Source organism: Sinohyriopsis cumingii, chromosome 10, assembly GCF_028554795.1.
Source record: "Sinohyriopsis cumingii isolate HCF-2022 chromosome 10, ASM2855479v2, whole genome shotgun sequence".
In the NCBI taxonomy this organism is placed as follows: Eukaryota; Metazoa; Mollusca; class Bivalvia; order Unionida; family Unionidae; genus Sinohyriopsis; species Sinohyriopsis cumingii.
In genome coordinates this window covers 38807003-38828587 of record NC_142970.1, presented here as the reverse complement: position 1 = coordinate 38828587, position 21585 = coordinate 38807003, and the positions used below count along the sequence as shown (strand labels likewise).

General features: G+C 33.8%; 1 protein-coding gene across 1 annotated transcript in view; it reads left to right on the top strand.

The window, feature by feature from the left end:
• Positions 1-21585, top strand: part of LOC149789901 (uncharacterized) — a 68343-nt gene that overhangs the window by 14434 nt on the left and 32324 nt on the right. Inside the window, exons 3-5 of the mRNA XM_089971977.1 lie at positions 2105-2641; positions 8574-8797; positions 15779-16027. Of these exons, the coding sequence (XP_089828103.1) occupies positions 2105-2641; positions 8574-8797; positions 15779-16027 (1010 nt within the window). The remainder of the gene's footprint in view (positions 1-2104; positions 2642-8573; positions 8798-15778; positions 16028-21585) is intronic.

Genomic DNA, 21585 nt, shown 5'->3' with positions numbered 1-21585 from the left:
ACTTTACATCTTTAAACAGAAGATAGTCTCTACCATCATTTTTGAAAATTAAAAATTAAAAAAATAGATCAATACAGTGACCACTGAACTTGTCTCAAAGTTAATAGCAAGTGAGTAATTGCCAAATTTGATATACGACAAGAAAAAGGTCCCTAAGAAAAACGGAAATGAGATAAAGATGCTTGCATATAATTTCATAATTCATCAACCTATTGTTGATAACTGACAACAATGTATCGAAATCGGCAGTTTGACATGTGCAGTTTTAAATATTGACCTTCAAAGTCGTTGTCTCAATGATTATGTGCAGGAAGATTACAAAGTCACTTTTTGAAATTTAATGTATTGTAAGCAAACACTGCACAGCAATAATACTATAATACAGTATAATCTGCTGCCAAACTGCAGCCCAAAATGAGAAAAAATCTTTGATTTTACTCACCAGCATGATAACTCCATGATTTTAAATTATCTCTGTGATTCCATGATCTGTTACTGCACATGTATTGGTACTACTTGCAATGGACTTTCCCAAAGTAACGAGCTAAATTGTGATGGTAGTTTTGAAAATGGAACCTCTTTGATACAAACGCTGTCCTTTTTTTTTCTTCATGATTCGGGTATATTATATCACAGGAGTCTGACTCCTGTGGTTATATGTAGATTTCGATTTGTAAACCAGTCTCAAGGGAAATAACTGCCATTGATGGTCTCTATGCCAAATTAGGTCATTGGCACGGAAAACCACATTTCGTCTTCTGTGATTTTATTATTTGATTTCTTTGGGGTTTTGTTTGAAAAGCAAAATTAATGAACCTCAATTCTTTATAGAATGCTGGCAAAATGGGATGGGGCTCTTTTTCTTTCTCTCTCTCTTTCTCTCTCTCTCTCTCTCTCTCTCCCTCTCAAAACAATAATTATATACATTTTATGTTTTTATTTAGTTTGAAAGGCCATGTCAGTGATTTGTTTCTTCTGGCAACAGATAATAATAATAATAATAATAATATTTCATACTATTCACAATAACACTTACTGTAATAACAACGGGGACACATTATATACATGATGACAAGCAAAAGCTTCAGAACAAGAGAATTTTATCAATAATAGCTGGGTTTTTCCCCTTAGACTTAAAACAATTCTCATTATTTGAGCATTGATATTGTATGGAAATGTATAAGAACAGGAAATAATATATTCATCTACTTATCTTGCATCTGTAAATAATGGAGTTTATTATTAATATTATTAATAATAATAATACTATTAAGTTTTCATATTTACCACATTCAAAAATGAATAAATTGGGTAATTTTAAGTATAACAAAATTTAATTGCTGGAAATTAAATAATCCGCACTATTAAATTAAATTAAGTCATCTTTAGCATCAAATTATTTCTTGTACATTTGCTATCTGAAATTGTTTAAAAGTTATTTGCTGTTTAATATAGCAGGCAACGAAAACAAATTCTCTCAGAAATTGAGTCTTGAAATTTGTGGCAAGCTAACCGCAATGATGCGCTTTGGTTTTGGCTACCTTGTCCAAAATGACGTTACCAGAGATGTAAAATGAGAACAATAAATTCTTTCATTGATGTAACCAGGGACTTGAAAATTTAAATTACCAAAATGAAGAATATTTTTTATCCAATAACACTGCAAAACAAGGATGCAAAAACAACCCATCGTCTTTCACACTGATGGTGATTCATATGGAGTGTATTAGGAACTTGAATTGACCCACCTTGGGACCTAAAAAAAAACTTTTGAGTCTCCAGAACACCCCAACAGATATATTAAAGAAATAATTTGATTAAAATGACTATTAATTCTGTTCATATGCATCATTATGACAGTTTTACAATAATCAGGTATGACATCATATTTGAATATGCTCCTTGTACAAAAGGTCACAGTTGTGTTACCATGAAAAGTATTTTCTACAAGTATTTTTAGCTATTATATGATGTTTTTCTATTCTCACATGTAGTATTGTATCTTGTACAGAGACAAAGTAAATAAAAAATATTTAGTATAATTATTTGAATTATTTGTTGCATATTTGGCTGTAACACAGTTATCTTTCTGCTGTTTTGTAAGATTCTGATCAGAGGGATCGCCTTGAACGACTTGTGAAATTCCTTACTGGTCAACCTGAGATGCCTGTCGTCAGTACTGAGCAGGATGGACAGATGGATGTCATATATAAGAGAGACATAACTACAGAAGATTTGTATGGTCCAATTCATGACAGAGATGATGATGATGATGATACACCAACCAGTTCATTGTCAGGCACTGACCAAAATGTTGTTATTAATTCAAAACAGATCGAAAATCCATCATTAGTCAAGGCTGATCAGAAACAGGAGACTGGTAAAGGTGATGCAACAATGGAATTTCTTCAGTTGATCAATGAGAATGCAGACAAACTAAAGAAGAGTATGATGGAATTTGCAGCATTATCACTATATGACTTTGCAGGCCAGTTTGTATTCTACACTACACACCAGACATTCCTGACATGTCGAGCCATATATCTCTTGGTTACAGATCTCAGTAAACAAGTCACAGATCTTGTGAAAGATGATGATTGCTTCATTGATGCAGAGGGAGTACGATTGTGTCAAGTTCAAGGTAATATTCATTCATTTTAGAAAACTTCAGATAAGACAGCAGATTTTATGACTGCAACTTAAGAAGCATGTATTTCATATTCTCTGTGCTTCAAACTAGAAAATATCAAAAATAGTATTAGAAAAGTATTGCAGTAATTTGTAATTTACCTTAACTGATGAAAGAGCAGAAGAGCTTATGGGATGCTCTGTTATCCATTTTCTGTCCATTTGTTATCACAAATATGTTATGCTAAATAACCCTTAAACTACTTTGAAGACTGCCATTAAATTTTATACTCACTCATCATATGGGTCTGTTGGTTCAGAATTAAAAATTTTCACTGGACATACAATACGAACATCACATGAGCCAGTGTAAAAATGTTATCACTACTCCTCATATCGACATCAGGGTTTCCACCAGAATACTTATGAGATTTACTTAGTCTTTGAAAATTTTGTTGTTATTACTTCTCCTAAACAAAATATGTTGCCATGTGGGTTTTACCAGAAGACATTTCATTATGTCTGATTGGTCCTAAATGCTAATCTGATATCCAAAATGACTGCCACATTGGCAACCTTGACATTATTATTGCTAATCTGCCTGATGAATAGTAATATTGCTGTAGGGATTTGGCCAGAAAACTTGTGATGTATAATTCATCTTAAGTGACAATCATGTCAATCTCGTGTCCAAAATGTCCATAACATTAGCCGTCTTTGCAATATTATCATGCCTGAATGGATGATCATATCAGAAAGAGGTCTTTGTTATTATTAAAAAAATAAAAGAGATTTAGGATTTAAGTATGAAAGTTCGTTGAAATGCAGAAAGTAGAACACTACAAACATTGCATGGCTTGCGTTTCGAAGATTGAATATATGCACATTTGATCACCAGAGGTGTTTATTAAACAGCTTTATATGATGTCTAGTTTCTCTAATAGTGCCATTCAGACTTTCAATGGTTATCTTGAAAATTTTGTTATGACTGTTTCACCAGAATAGATGGTTATATTGGTATTGAGTTTCCACTGAAAGGTTTCTCATGATCTCTTCTAGGACATAAATGAAATGGTGCCAATCTAGTTGCTGTAATTTTCATCTTAAACTTTTTTATCACTACTTCTCTATGGCTTGCTGTTTGAAGAATATCAAAGACGGTTTCAATATTACAGGTAAAAGGAAGAAATGATTGAATCTTCAGGGTTCCCATGCTACCAGGAAATCAAGAAAAGTCTGGAGAAATCATTTTAAAAAAATCCCAACCATGAAAGTCCTCGAATTTGCAAATATTAAAGTCAGGAATCACTTGACGCTAGAAAACATTATGTAATTGGGTTGTAACTGAACAGGTCTTAAGTGAAATTTATCGAGTTCTGACCAGAATATTTTGAGGCTGCTGTATGGATCTTTAGGTGCTTGAGTCAATCCATACACTCAGTGGATTAGATTTGGCTAATAGATTTGCTGTTTCACAAACAGCTCGATATCGGCATCCTTTCTTATCGACAAGTTTGTAACTAGTCTATCATTACTAGCAGCCAACATTGTGGCAGTAAGGCGTAGCTGCTTATTGAATGTCCTAGAAAACTTAGATAACGTTACATCAAGTCATACCTGCATGAAATAGATATGAAAATTGTTTACTTTCTCAAAACTTGGGAGTTTTACATCGTTACGTCTTTAATCTGCTGAAAGATGAGATGAAACTATGGCATAGACGAAATTTGACCTGGTAATCGCGATTTGCATTGCTATTTGCATGAGTAAACAAATCTCGCAACCCACATGTTCATGACATCACAGATAAAGGTGTCACAAGATATCAATAAAAACCATTTCTAATGTGTAAAGAAAATAAACATATTAGATGTAAGTCATATACGGTTTGTAATAACAGAGAACAAAAACAAAAAGTCTTTATATATTTATTCCAATAATAACTACACTGGTTTTGTTGTATCACATGACTAACATGTTGACATGTGCTCCGTCGACATGTGCTCTGTGCTTGGTGAATCTGTTCAGATTGCTGGTACAGCAACAGGTTTCGGATCATTGTTCTTGAAATTAAAATAAATTCTGTTTGTACAAGTTGTATCTGACATTCATTTAATATATTTGAATTTTTGTACAAAAACATTAGGAGTTAACTGTTAATATCACATGACATCCAATGTCGTAGTCTGAGATTTGTGTAGTCTTGTGACTAGCAATGCAAATGTCCAGTTCAGGGTCAGGTTTCATCTACGCAATAGTTTCGTCCAGTCTGTCAGCGGATTAAAGACATAACGATTATAATCCTTGGTTGTTTTTTTGTTTTTTTTTTGAGAATATAAATCATTTTTCCTATTAATTTCATGCAGGTATGACTCGATGAAACTTAGTTTAAGTTTGCTAGACCAGTTTATAAGCGACTACTATATGCCACTGCTGCAATGTGGTGGCAACTTCCAATTGTTTCAGTAGGGAATTGCTCTAACCCCACATCCCAATCTAGCTGTCCAAATGAAAAAAATGTAGTGGGAATATTTGGAGGAAACCCATATTAGAAAACAGACAGCCACTTGCTTTAAGTCAAATTTGTTGATCAAAATGTCGAAATCTCTGGGCTGAACTTCAGTGCTAAACTATTACACTGTGAAATGTAGCTTGAAGCATTGGTTTCAGATCGTAGTTAGATCACAGGAGAGATGTGATTGTCGTCCCTTATATTGAATATCACAAAACAATATGGACTCTTGTGAGTATCAATACAGGTTTTGGGATTGGTTTATCACATTACAAGCAGACATACCTGTTTGTTGATTTTGAGGAAAATTCAGTCCTTATACAGCAGCATATAATTTTGAAGTTTCTTTGTCAAAATGTAATCAGCACTTTTGTAAATGATTTTTTAAATCTCGGATTTTAAACTAATCGTTTTAAGGGGTTTAGGTTGTTTGAAAAATCTTGTTTTGGATTGTATTGGCACAGATTAATTCAGGGTTTAAACTATTTTCTTTACAATTATTCAATACTTTCCATTTATTGCTTTTTGATTTTAATACTGTGATAGGAAATGATTATTTTGTATAACATGCATATAGATTGTTATATTGATTTACAACTGATTATTCTGATAGAAGAGAATTCATTTCCTTGCTGTTGTGTCATTCATCTTCTGTCGTTACCAATCTTGTCTGTCAGGTCATCTGTCTCTCTGTTATTAATTTTGTTTCTGCACAATAACTTGAATTGTCCACCAGCCACAGTCTTGAGTTAGCAAACTTTGTGGATAGTTTGTCTTGATCCAGAAAATAACTCTATTAATGTTTTGATCAAAAGGTCATAGGTAAAGATCAGTGCTAAGAACAAATGTTTTCCACATCATAGCATCAGTTGTATTCCATTTACTGTAGCAAAACTTTGTGGAAGGCATGCACTTGTGGTTTAGTAAAAGCCTGTTGAATACGGGGTCTTAAGTTCCAAGGTCACACAGAAGAAGAAAAATTATTTCTGCTCAAAGATTTTATTTATCAACATAATATACCATCAAACATTTTAGGGGCTTTCCCAGGTTCTTGCTCCATCATTTTTATCAGTCACCATGTATAGCCTATCTTGTGCTGAAAAATAGCGTTAAACCCTACAACAACTATCAAACATATGGGTGTGCATCCATTCACTGCAGTCGTGGTACATACTTGTTAATATGAAGAGTATTCTATATTGTGATGCCTTTCCATGTATTTGTTTCTGCACAGTCATTTTAATTCTAGGTAGTGTACTATGTACTTGCACCATCATCTGCAGATAGTTTGTACTTGTGTTAGGAAGAAGCTGTTGTCACGAGTCAAAGTCATTTTTGAGTCAGATATCAAAATTGGTTTCACTATTTATTGATCATTAGTTCTGGACCTCGTACCAGTACTAATCTTTATAGATAGCTTGCACTTGGATTAGGAAGAAACCTGTTTATTTGGGGCTTAAAAGATTAAATGTCACATTTCATCTTTTGTTCAGGTCAGTGATACAAATAATGAGAAAACAATGCTGCAGAAAAACTTTTTCATAAAAGACTTTGAGCATGGCTTGTTGGTATGGACAGAAAAAAGCTGTGCATGTTCGGCATGTTACACAGCTTCAAGGTCAATGTCACAATGTTACAATAACAAAATTATAACCCAAATGTTGTAAATAAAACTGATGTTATGGCTAATCAGATCCAGAGTTGCTAGTGCCCTGTTAGTGTCTGCTTACAGAGCTATTAAACACAGGGAGGGCTTATTATGCCCTGTTAGTGTCTGTATACAGAGCTATTAAACACAGGGAGGGCTTATTATGCCCTGTTAGTGTCTGCATACAGAGCTATTAAACACAGGGAGGGCTTATTATGCCCTGTTAGTGTCAGCATACAGAGCTATTAAACACAGGGAGGGCTTATTATGCCTTGTTAGTGTCAGCATACAGAGCTATTAAACACAGGGAGGGCTCATTATGCCCTGTTAGTGTCTGCATACAGAGCTATTAAACACAGGGAGGGCTTATTATGCCCTGTTAGTGTCTGCATACAGAGCTATTAAACACAGGGTGGGCTTATCATGCACTGTTCATCATCTTGTTGAATTCTGATTATCTCTTTTTTTAAAATTTCTCTTATAAGTACATCACACAAGTCAAAGGACCAGTTTTGGCAAAAAACTTACAGAAAATATTTTGGCATCAAGCTTATTAAGTTGTGTATGTACATGTTAATCCACCATTTAATAAGGCTAGTTGGCTACCACATAAGTATAAAAGCTTTAAGCAAATGCTACTTTAACAAAAAAAAATGTAAATTAAATTTTTGTTAATTTAAGACAAAGCATTATGCAATAGTGGGTTTTTTTCTCTGTTTTTTATAAATAATGTCAACTTGCCATTAGAAATATCTACCTTTGCTAAAATTGAATGAAAAGACGAAGCAATTCAGCTCAAAAGGACAAAATAACACTTTCAGCAATTGGCCAATTTAAACAATGAAGACAGTAGGTTGAAGATTGTGTTTATACAAATGATACAAATCATCCAATATTTTATTGCTGTTTCACAAAAAAACAACAATTAATGAGCTCGTTGCCAAATACCATTTGACAGAATGTTGTCATATTTGACAGACAACATTTTGTGATGGAGGTCTTTCAAGTTTCTATGGGGCCTTGAGTGTCCAAGTGGTCTAAAGTGCTTGTTGTTACAGATCACTGCCATCTCACCTGTTTCTGTGTGGGTTCGAGTCTTGGGTTGGGCCAATGTGAGTATGTGAGAAAGCTTGCCAGTAGCTTCTCATTGGTCAGTGGTTCTTTCTGGGGTTTTCCGGGTTCTTCCTAAACCATTAATATTGGCCGCCATGTATAGCCTATCTTGTGCTGAAAAATGGTATTAAACCCTACAATAACAACAAGTATATAGTGACATTTATCCACACTTTTTCCAGAAAAATGAAATAAAATGCAATTTATACCTTCTCTAAAACCCACCCTGTCTGGATTATATATAGGAAAGCCTTTAATGGGGATCAACTTTAACATCTAAAACTATTCCTAAAGAAAGGAAAAATCTTGAATTAATATTTTTCATGAACATTTAATTAACAAATGTTGTAAGAAAACAAACAAATAACCTGTGATTTCTTTGCCAGTTGGTTTTCCATTTGACTGTTACTCCTTTGTCAACACGGTCAGTGATTGCAAGTGTACGTTGGCATCTTTTGCATTAATTCCTTTTTCATCATAAGGTGATTATTGTAATGAAAAGATTTGTGTGCAAAACTTTTCTTTGGCAGTGAATCCCATTGAGATCCCACAATAATGTGCTCAGCTGTTTCTGTTAATACTTCTAAAGTAAAGGATTGTGCATGTTATATAATACTGTATAGAATTATTATTTCCTATTATGGTATCAATAATTGATTTTGCTTGTTACAGACCTTGTTGAAATTTGGATCAATTCAATACATTGCTGTGCATCATCTCCAAGAGCTGGCGCCTTAGTTACATCCCCAGTAACTGGCAGCACAGTGACACCCCATGAAGGTTGCACTACATTGATGGCACCTGAAGCTAGTACCACAGAGGCATCCTTTGCTGTTGGAATCCCAATGAACCCACCTGTGATTATTGTTGGTACACATGTGGATAAAATAAAAGAGGTATATGTAATAGATTATTTTCTTTGGTTACATTTGCATGGCTTAATGCATCACATAGAAAAGCTAATAGGTGACAGTAAAGGTGCCATATACATCCTCAAATTGTTAATTACAAACCTGTTGTTGATAGAAGCGATCTTTCTCATAGACTCGTTTAATCACAGTTATTTTACATTTTTGTAAATGATTGGTAGACAGGAATGGGGGATGTCAGTGTTATAAAGTGTCTGCGGATAGATACTTTATTTCCAAGCACCTATATGGTCAAGATTGGCATTTTTGTGACATTAGTTTGAGAGAAGTGTCCCTTGTGCATGATGTGCATAATAATGTGACTGTTCCCAGTCAATGGCTTCAGTACAACCAATGTCATCTTCAAATGCCAATACAGCCAATCAAAATATAAAAAGACATGCATCAAAGAGTTTCGGGAACACACTTGGAAATTAACTTTTGTAGAAAGTTCAGTTCAGCAATTATGAATCATTATACAACTGAACGATGTATTACAAGACTGAACTTGGAAAAGTAGAGTGCCACTTGAATTTTATTTGGCCTTGTTTGATTTTGTCGATTCATTGGCATTTATTCATTTTAGAGTTTGGTGTTTAGGATGAAATTTAAATGGATAGAAAAAGATGCCTTCTAAGTGGACCAAATGACCGAGAAAAAGAATATTTTAATTTTGACTTGGAATTATTTATTGGTTGTTTGCTCCATGTCAAAGGCAGCTTTTGCCTGACAAGATTTCTTTGCCAGTAATGCCTGATTGTCTGACATTATAGTTCCAACACTTCATAAGTAAAATCTATTTGAAGGGCAGCTTATTGGACATCAGCATGGAAATACTGGCATAGTTCAGTGTCCTCTCTCGTTCTCACTCTCCTGCAAAGAAAACAATTTTGGGTGTGTAATTGGTTAGCACATATGTTCTCTCACTGACATTGCTTGTTTGAAGAAAATAATATAATCATTTTACCAAACAAATTAGAAATTTGCCAATGATGATTAATTGTAGTGCTAAAAAATATAACTTGGCATTGATAATAGGAATATATAATTTTTGTTTGTAATGGTGCACATGATAATGCAGTCATAAAATTCACAATTATAATTCGGGTGCATAGACACATTTTATTGTCAAGTAATGCACTTCTCCAGATAGAAGAAATAAGAAGAGGCTGATAAACAGTGGCAAAAATAATGTAGTCCTGGGTACTTCATTATTAAACAGAATTTAATGCACACATATGAAGTCTTCCTCTAAGTGTGTTGCATGTGTTGCATATTTCTGTCATGAAATAAAATAAATATCTTGAAATTAAAATTATTTTGGTTTTCTTGATGATGTTTAGGAACAGATATATTTACAGGATTTTGCTCACCTGACCATGTGGTCCTTCTTCATGAGTTATCTGCCCATTGATACATGCTATCTACCATGCGTGGTTGGTTGTCCATTCATCGTTGTTATTTATGATACTTAATACAACTGCTTGCTTAAAGTGCACATGATTTTTTACAGGATTTTATTCTGGCATCAGCGACTTCTATTTGCTGGCGTATTGCAGATTCATTATCTGAATTGTCTCCCATTGCTCAAAACAAATCTTTAAACAACCTCTTCTCAAAAACAGCTCAGCATAATTTTGTCAAATATGACTCCGGCTTAAAAAATAGAGAGCTTTCAAATTGGTACTAATAATGTGAACCTTCCATCTTAATAAAAATAGAAAACATTTAAATCACTTCTCATAAATCACAAGAAGAATTGGACACAGTTTGATGGAGAACTTTATAGTTTGCGCAAATGTTGCTAATCACACAGCAAATAAGGCTAATATTGCAAAACAGGGAAAGGCCATTAGATGATATCTTCTCAAAATCACGCATGAAATTGACATAAAAATCACACAAAATTGACAATGTTCGATACAGAGCATGTTACAGAGCGTGAGTGTGTTTATAACTACCAACGATGCCAATCAGACATCAGTAATGGCTGTCCTTAAAAAACAGAGATAAAAACCAAATTAGATCTCAGTGGCATTTTAGACGTTTGACAGTAATCATTATAGTATTAAGGTCCCTACAATTTATGATAGTAAGCATTTTGGAATTAAGGTCTTTAAAATTTAGAAATTTGACAGCATTCTGGTATTTAAGGCTTTAAATTTTATGACAGTAAGCATTCTGGTATTTAGGGCTTTAAAATTAAGAAATTTGTTAGTAAGCATTCTGGTCTTAAGGTCTTCAGAATTTATGACAGCAATCTGGTCGCCATGTCTAGCCTATCGTGTGCTGTAAAATGGCGTAAAACCCCACAACAACAACAACAACAACAGCAATCTGGTAATAAGGGCTTTAAATTTTATGACACTAAACATTCTTGTGTGTTAAGGTCTTTAAACTTTATGACAATAAGCATTCTGGCTTTAAGATCTTTCAACCAAATAATCTGGACTTTCTACTCGCATTATAAAATAGAGAGGAAAACATACTTTTTCAAACCCAATTTTTAACACCAAACATTAGGTGCCTGTTGGAGCCAGTGTTTAGACCTTTTGGCCTGACATCTAAGGCAGACCAGTCTGAACAGCACAGAGAGAGATGAACCATTTCAGAAAGTAGGATAACTTTGATGTCTAGAGTATAAAAAAATGCCAGGACACAAAAATGATTGATCCAATAAGCAAAAAAAAAGAACTCCAACTTTTAACCTTCAGCATATGATTGAGTGAAGCAGCCAATAAAAAAGATGACGTTTCTAACACAACTAGGCTTTCAGCTAAATGAAAATCTTTTGAAAGCATATTTTTTAGAGGTATTAAGAATTAGCCTCCAAAATGCGTTTCGTAAACCCATTTCAGACAAAAATGATAAAAATGTCTTGGCTGAATGAGTTAATGGGTGAATTTTGGTGATGTCACCAAATTTGAATATTCCTTAAGTATTTGATAATTTGTTCATTAATATTGCACATAAATTTTAAAAAAATAGCGATTCCATGATAATTACTAAGAAATATCCAAAAGCGTTGTCAACTCATTAAGCCCCAATGTCATCTGTGGACGTGAGATAAGAAATAATGCAGTTTCCTTGTGCAAAGAAAATCTCATCTAGAACAAGTCCGGGAATGGGAATGAGGATGAATACCAACAAAATTTATCACATTGTATAAAAAGACTGCTCTGGCCACAGGTACTTGTTGGTGAAGAAGGAAAACTATTGACAACACCCAGTCCAATTCTATAATTTGTTTGCAATTTACACAAGGTGATAAAACTTGATCAGTTTGAAATCTGACCTGAGGCTGATTTTGTGCTTAATTTGATTTATTCCATCGACACCTTCATTCAGCTGGTTAAATATCTCAGCATAAAAATAGTAATTCCAAATTTGTTCCCCATGTACAATTTAAGGAAAGATGCTACCAGGATTTTATCTTGAGAGGGACCTCCCCCTTTGTCACCAAAATAAGGGGGATTTGAAAAGACGGATGGGGGTGATTAAATGGCCATATTTCAGTATTTACCTAAAACTTCAATACTGTATCTGTCTTTCTTTTTTCCTGTTCCTCTTTCTTAGAGCTCTCTTGAAATCAAAATCTTTAAAAGAGATCACCTCTAGTTGTAAAAACCATAATCTGTTATTTTTGAGAAAACTTAGTTCCTTTTTTGTGTGTGAATATTGTTATATTATTCCTTCTGAAGGGGCATATGCATTGCTAGCATACTAGCTTTGTCAGCATGAATACAATGGGAAAATGTTGCTGTTATGTACAATTTTCAAGAGCTCACATATGTTATTTTTTGCATACGTCTTCTCCAAAATAGGATTTTTCACTAACATAAACATACTTTTATGAATCTTCAGTTTTCTGACTACTATGACAGATTTCTAGAAATATCTATTCCATAATGCTGTATTAGGGCTTTTATTCCATCACTGTCTGCTGTAAAGTTGTATTCAGATAAATATCTTTACTTCTTCATTTTTTTAATCCTTATTTGTTCAGTTTGTCTTAACCAGATAAGTATATATGGTTGTTTAGCACATGATCCACAGGGATTATCAATTGATTGATAAAACACGAAAATTGCATTCTACATTTAAATTGTCTGTATTTTAATTAGGCTTAGTATTCTGCCCTTTCTACATTTAATTTTGAAATACCACAGGAATGGAGATTGACTGCCATGCCATGTAGTTTTTTTTCTCCATCCAATGTGTACATCTGACTTGTATTTAACACCATTTTCAGTCTCAAAATAACTCACTGGTGTCTCCATTAACACTTTCCCAGCTCCAGTAATCCAGTATACTTCGTAATTTAACAATTATTGCCATCATCACTATCATCAGCCAGTATTTGCTGAATGATATCATAATATAAAGATGAACCACGCATGGGTACATACATTGTATGTTTTCTAGGTAGCCTGTATTTTAAACATGCATTTGTAAAACTTGATGGAATGTTCAAACTATGATATAATGCTTATGCCAGGGCACAATGTGCCAATCAAATTTAGTTTAATGATCATTCATGTCATGCTTGAAGAACCCTAATTTGTAAACAGATGTCGCAACAAGAACCATTAAATAAAAAATATATCCTTTGTCAATAACATTTTCATATTTGGGGCTTTCAACTAATTTGCTGAGTTCTTGCACATCACTACTCCAAGTGCGCGAATTTGAACAAATTTTGCACAATTCACAGAGTCGAACACCCTGACAGCATCTCAGTTTAAGTACTTGACATATTAAATAATGACTTTTGTGCAAAGTTTCTCTGTTGCTTTGCCAATGCTTCCTGTTTTTCATGCAGGGAATAAGGTACATTAATTTCTTATTGGTGGTCATTGTTTAACATGGACCAGAGCAAGCAGTAAACACCAATGAGAGTTCAATGTAACATATTTCACCATGCGACATATTGGTAATGTAGCTTTCAAAGGAGTCAAGATACAATTCATTGTAGAACGTCATGTACAAGTGGTTATTAAATGATGAGTTAAGTACTTCATTATACATGTGGAACACATTTGAAATGTATTCTATATGCTGAACATTCTGCTTGGTTTAAGATACTTAGCATGGAATGGGGGTGGGGCAGATTACGAACTGTGTCACTTTGTGTTGATTTCTAGACAGTGAGTATCCTCAATATTCTTTTATTCGTTTTTACTAATAAAAATGGGTGCTTGTGACTGCAAATGCTGTTTATGATGATTTCTAAATTTAAAGAATAACAAGGCAAATTAATAATCTTTATTATGACTACTGAAGACTAAAATGACTTGCATACAGTAAGTATCATTTTGTATCGATTCTTCATCTCTTGTATCAGTATGTGTATCATTACAACAAAGTATCGATGCATCGATATAGCGATGAATTGTTTCACCCCAAATCTATCAGATATGACCACCATTTTAGTAAAACAGGAAATCGCTAAACTTGATGGAAACTTCCATTCTTGAAGATTCTGTTACTAAAAGTAGAATATATAATGTGTAAACAGCATGCAAGATATGCATTTTTTTGGGGAATCACAATAACTACGATCCAAACTCTAATAAATATTTTTTATTTCTATCAATGAGGATCCTAATATTAACCCACACTCACAGAGAAAATATTAGCTATGTAATATTTATTTACAAAAGAAAAACTTAAAGCATAATTTGACCAAAATTAATAGAAAGCATCTTGTCATGAAAGGCTTTTAATTTTATACAGATGATGTTGATCCACTGTCAGGTATTGCTGCTTTTACTTAAAATATGGAAATCTGTGATAATTTCTTCCAAAAATTGATGGAAATACACTGATCAAACGTGACAGAAAGTATTCTAGTTGAATGCCTTTGTACGGTAATTGATATTAATAGCACTGATCTGGCCTAAAATATGGTAGCATTTACTAAATAGAAAACATAAACAACTGTATCATATCTAAAAATGCTAAAACAATTTGACCACCTCTGACAGAACATAAAAAATCACCAGACATAAACAAATGGTATTTTACAGGGATGTTTGTATACTTATATGCCCATTATAGGAATTTTAAAAGTCTTATAATTAGTTTGGACCTATTCCATTTTTATTTTCATTATGTCACAATTACAAATCTTGTTTTCTGTTTTGTTTTATTTTTGTACCTAAGGTTCAAGATATCATCTTTTTAATACTTCTTATCTGGCCAAACTTATCTGAAATAATTTCAAAGCTTAAGCCTTCAGCAGGTTACATAAATTGTCAAAATTGTTCTGATCTTAAAAAATGAAGCCTTAAATCCGAACCTTATAATTTGCAGACTTTCTAGATCACATTCCTTATCCAAATTTCAACTTCATAGATTTTTCATTTGCTTCCAAGGAATGACATGAATCATCAATTGAGGGAGGGCATAATCTTGCTTTCATAAACAAATTCCATCTAAGCCTCCAATTTGTACACTGAAAACTTAATTCAGGCACCTTGTACTTTCTAATAATTGTTCAAAGAAGACCTTTTAGGATGTTGTTTGTTTTCTCCAGTCTAACGCCCTGATCATAATTCATATTTCATATAACTCTTTATTACTGTTTGGTGGTAGTATAACTCCAGTTTAGATGATTGTTTTTCTATGATTTTCAGCAAAGTAGAAAAATAGTTTTTTACATGTAGTGAATTTAGCACCCTCTCTTCTCAGTAAAGTTTTAAGCTTGTTGTCTTCTCTTTTTGTGGCTAGATATATTAGTCACTTTTCCATCAGTGGTTGTGTCATTAGCAGCATCGGCATGTTTTGCATGAAGTTCCTGAAAGTCATAAAATGGTTATACTGAAAATGCAGGCGAGACACTAGGTTCCATAGAAATTGTTAATTGTACCGTTTATTAAATTTCTGAGAATAATTTGGGTTCTAACTGGTATTTGATCACATTCCTTACTATATGTGGCTCAAGCAAATTTTTTATCTTTATTTTAGGATAAACGTCAAGAAGTCACTTCTGGCTATTTTCCACAGATTTGCCATATTTTGAAGGATAAGCCGACATCACTCCATTTGAGGGACTTTGTTGCCATTGATAACACACATGTTGACCCAGAGTTAAAGACCTTGAAAGACAGAATTTTCGAGTTGGCTAAAGAGCAGCCATATTGGGGAGAGGAAGTGCCTACCAATTGGCTCCCCTTGGAAGAAGCACTCATGAAGCTTAAGGCCGTTGGTAGAAAGGTATAAATAAAATGAAATAAGTTATCAATAATTTATTTATTGGTTTGTTAACTTATTTATTTCTTCAATTAATCTTTAAATTCAGCATGTTACCAAAGATTTACATATATTCTACCTTCCTCGAGGTATATTATTTCTAAGTTAAAACTATGACATATCCATCATTTTGAGACAGAGGCGGAGAAGAAAGGACATAAAATGTTATACCATGAAATATAAAATTTTACGTAAAATGAAAACAAAATTTGCTAGGTTTCCATTTAATAAAATAATTATACATCTGGCAGTATCAGACCTGCCAACTTTTACGATTTTGCATAAGTCTTACAAAAATGACCCTTAAAATACAGACTTATGGAGAGAAAAAAGCAAAAACTATAGAAAAAATGATTGTTGCCAAAAATTCTGGATAAGTGGTTATCCATGTTTGATCTGGATCTGAGTTTCATCTTAGAATTAGTCGAGTTAGTCAGGGAACCAGACTAACTTCACAGCAGTACCTCAGATGCTTTAAACTGCACATTATTTTCATGTGAAGCATCTGCATGATCAAACTCTTGATTATAGAAAAAAAATTTAAATGGCATCCAGCAAGCAATGCATGTTGAAAATGAAAATTAAAATAATCCACTTAAAAAACGCCAATAATCAACGCAGAAGAATGAAAATTAATATTCAGATTCTTGTAAATAAAATTAGGAAGGGACACAATTATGTTTATTGGACATCAGGTTAATCTGTCGCGTGGTAGGAGAGACACAGGCACTTGATTCCAGGGTAAACTCAAGTGTACACTCACCAATTAACACAAGGTAACTAACTCTCGCCGGTCACAATCTGACCCCTCGATGACTTTGATCTAATTTTCCAATACTATCTGAGCTTTCAGTCACTCATAACATACACATCTGTAAAGAAGACACTCCACACCTTTCATCCTTTACCATTTAAGTAACCTTACTGATTCTGAAGGGCCAATTTTGCGAAAAGTTTATCCGTTGCCTCGTGTCTTCCACACACAGACAATAATTCCAGGGATCAACTTGCAGTCTGCTTCGGAGTGAATGCGATTTGATTGTGATTGCTTCAGTGATTGGTTCTTTCATTGAATGAGTCTTTTCAAACATCGCTTTCAATCGCTACATCTCAGCTTAACCCGGCAAATATGTAATCAGAATATCCACTGTATTTTCTGTCAAGTCGTTTTGCTGTTCCAGTCATTACATGTGCTCAAGACTATGTGACATTTTCCGGGAAAATATTTAACAACATTTCTTGACATGTTAATTACATTTAACTTTTCTTGGCACTTTCTGAATAGCTATATAGGTTATCTCTGGTTGTGCGTGAAGATTTTTTATTTTTAATTATTGACTTATTTCATTAATAGTTAAGTAATTACCCAAATTTCAACTGACATGTTATCTACATACTGTTATAGATTGCTTTGTAAACATAACTCCGTATGTTAAATGCTATCATTTTTATATAGGATTTACTCTGTCAAGAAAACTCAAGGATTAACTTAGTTATTCTTATATAGGATTTACCCTGTCAAGAAAACTAAAGGATTAACTTGGTTAGTTCTTGTTTAGTTATTTGTCACTAATTTGCATACCCAAACACAAAATTGAATACTTATAGGATTTACATGTCAAGAAAACAAAAGGATTAACTTGGTTAATTCTTGTGTAATTATATGTCACTAGTTTACATATCCATACACAAAATTTTATTCAAAATGCATGCATGTTATGACCTGTAGAGCTAACTGCACTTAACCAACCATGTGAGGAAGGTGATTGGATTTGGTTATGTAACAATTTACTTTTTGTAAATGAAACCTATTTTATTTTGGTAAACTTAACTTGTTTAACCCTATACCTCATGCAAGCGTCTTTGGACGCCTCTACTCCATTTGCATGGAGGTACCTTTTGATGCCTCTGCTCTATTCGCTTGGAAGCACCTTTTGACGCCCGCTGTAAACATCATCCATTTTGAGCTGTTTTTCTTTGCACCGCCTTCGGGTATAACCCCCGTATTAGATACTACCATAATTTCTACAAATGACAATTACGTCAGATCAGGTGGTCACTATTTACGCACTGGTTGATATCTGCATTTTAAAGTAACTGGGTCGTAATCTCCACTCTCCAAAATGGTGGCCATGGATTTCATTCAGTACGTACGAAGTTTTCACGATTAGAATCACAGCCATGAAAGATTCAATAACTTAGGTAAAGGCTCTGATATTGATGTAGGCAGCAATTAGTTTTTATAAATTATCAAATTCAGATGACTTAGTGATGTAGATGCAGACGAAAACCTTTTAAATTTTGAGTATCGGAAATGGCAGCTATGGTTGGTCACGCGGCCTCACTTACATGACGGTGAACAAGTTCTCTCTCGATTTTAAAGCACATAAAAAATCCTTCCGTGAAAAATAATTACACAGCTATAACAATCGGACTTTACTCTTAAATTTTTCCACATATAATAGATGTGTACAAAAAATGTAAAATGGTTAAAACTGCTGTTAAACGTAACATACACTACATTGCTTAACAGTTCACAAGCAGGCCTATGCGTATGCTGTCGACTAGGTAACAGGTGTTCTATTTATAGCACGCTGCACTTTGTCACTAAGCTCTATGAGGTAAAGGGTTAAGCACTGTATGTGTGTTTTGAAATGTATAAAGCACAATTATTTGCTGTTGGAAAGGCTGTAGAGGAACACAATATCATTTTGTTAGGCCATACTGGAACAGGCAAAAGTTTTGTGGTTAAGGAAATACAAAATGCTGTAGACATTTTATACATGATGCCAATGTGTCACTCGTTTCTATCACTGACCTTGTGTTTTGGGGCTGGATCATTCAATAACCAGATAAGACATTGCAATGGTGCTTTAACAGAGATCCTCAGTGTTTGACTTTGATTATGAAACAGGTTCTGATTCTGATAACTCTGACATTTCTGATGGAGAAATTTTAGAAGTTGATGAAATGTTGTCCATTGGGGAAGACATGCCTGTTTCAGGTAGTGACCAAGAATGTAGGTTAACCACAGCTGACTCTGACATTTTGAGCATCATGTTGACCATACAAAAATGAAACACAATAACACCAGATAATACAATAACACCAGAGCAAATGAGATTAAAAGTAACACTAACAGAAATCTTCAAAAAACCACTGGAAGAGTTGAATACATTTTTCGAGATATTGGACCAAAAAGTTAAAAGTATCTTTAATAAAGTATGTGGTATTATAGAGGTCAGAAAACCACATACAGATACATGGACTGAATATTGTTCTGAAGTTTACCAGTTTTCAGTGCCTCAGGAATGCTTCCAGAGTCTTGATATTCTGTCTTCTTTGTGTTTCATGCAAGGTCTGTTTATACTGTTTTCCAAATCAACAGCTGAAGTTGTAAGGTGGTCTAATATTTTCACTTGTATGAAACATTGACCATGTTAATTTGGTCCTTTCTGTACAAGCTGTTCTTTCATTTCTTCATATTATGGTATCTACTCTTTGCAATACATCTGCCTGCAATATACCTTAATTTTCATTGTCCTGGCTCTGATAAAAGTGTGGAAGGTGCAAGTGCAACTTGTATGGTATTGAAAGTATCGGTGGTATTTTTGTCCAAAACAATTTCACAAATTCTGTCAAAAATCTTTCCAAATGCAAAAAAGTATGATCATCTAGCACGTAATTCAAGAAATTTTCAAGACCTTGGATGCATTCCTGAAAACTGGTAAACTTCAGAATAATAATGCAATACCTGCTTTGAATGAAATGCCAATGCCATATTTTTTAGTACAGAATAATCCTGTTGCCAGTTCTTCAAAAGCTAGTAGTAATCAAGACACTTCCAGCTGTAGCAAAAGTCAGCCATGTACTAGAAAAGAAAAGTGGGAAATTGGAAATGGAAAGGAAAGGGTAAAGGAAGGAAGAAAATGGAAAGATGTGACAAAAGTAACACTCATAATTCAGTTTGCTCTGTATGTAGATGTCATTATGCAGAGAGAGGGTTATGGACCCAGTGTGATTTGTGTGATGAATGGTTTAATTGGTTTTGTCAGGGCATACCGGTAGATGAAGGGATGTGGAGTAGCACAAGAAATGAAAAATGGTTCTGTACCAAATGCTTTTAGAAAAAGTCAATGCTATATCAGACTTCACAAAAGTCATATATAAATATGGCAATATTTGTCATAGTTTGTCATTGTGCTTTTGGACTTTGGTTACATACATTGAACTCACATGCACTTGTTTGTATCAGTAAAAAGGGAAAACTAATGACAATTTGATCCTCCACTCTCAGTTGACATGTTAAGTGTGAGTAAGGGATGGCATTATCATTAGTTTTCCCCTATTTAACTAAAATGTACTGTCTTTTGTTTGCATATCCCTAAATCGTTTTTATTATTTTACAAGTTCAATATGTGACCATAAATATCTAAGTTACTGTGTGTGTTGTTTGTAAGATTATTTTTGGATTGCATTTCTTTCACTTTTCAGACATATACTGTCTTGCAGTCATGTGTTACAGCTGAATCTGTTTTTGCAAAGAACTTGTATATTGAACACTTGTGAATATTGTTTTATGAAATCAAAAGAATACAAAATGTTTTATTGTTAAAAAGGGTGATGTACAATTAACAATAATGCCAGTTTGGTTATAGTCTCAGATAGTAAAGGAAGATACCTGAAATCTCAGGTAATCTGTTTCCTTGAAATTTCAGCAAACTATTTTATCTGGGTATATTTTTAAAAAGGAGCTGGCCGTCATTTAGACTTTTCTAGTTACTGTTTCTCCTTGCCTACTGAATAAACCAATAAGTAAGATGTATTTTTTAAAATATATTCGTGGTAGCAGCGTGATGCTGGCTTCCACGCATGCGTCTGAAAATTAACAAAGCATCAACAGACGATAGAGACGCAGGTGTTCTGATGACAGGATTATTACAGAAAACATGAGTGTTCAGAAGGATTTAATTCTGAGTGACAAAAAGATGAATTTTACTTACCATCCACATACAAATGTCAGTCTTTGTAAATATGTTAATTACTAGCAAGCGGCCGAAAATCCGATGAAAGATAGATTACGAGACAATGCCTCATCCGGTTGATCTCCGTTTACCACAAATATCAACAACAAAAGTGCAAACATTTCACAACATACAGAGCTCATGCTAGATGTCAAGATAAGCGGATTATGATATAACAATGCAGTTTAGATGGTTTGTCAGTGCATTTTGTATACAGTTTGCGGCTTCCTATCATGGGGCCTCTGAATTTATGCACTCCAAACAAATGGTTGTATATAAAAGTTTAAACAGCCAACAATGTTGCCAATAAAGAAAAAAGCCACATGGTATGTTTTGCAGCCAATAAGGAAAAACAATCCAAGTTTGCGACATTGGCGAAGACCTACGCTATCCCAGAATAAACTTTTTATGCATTTTTTTTCTTCTTACTTTTAAGAAGAAAAAAATACTTTTTCATGTACGAGAAAAATACATATAAAATTTCAGGATCCAAGCCAT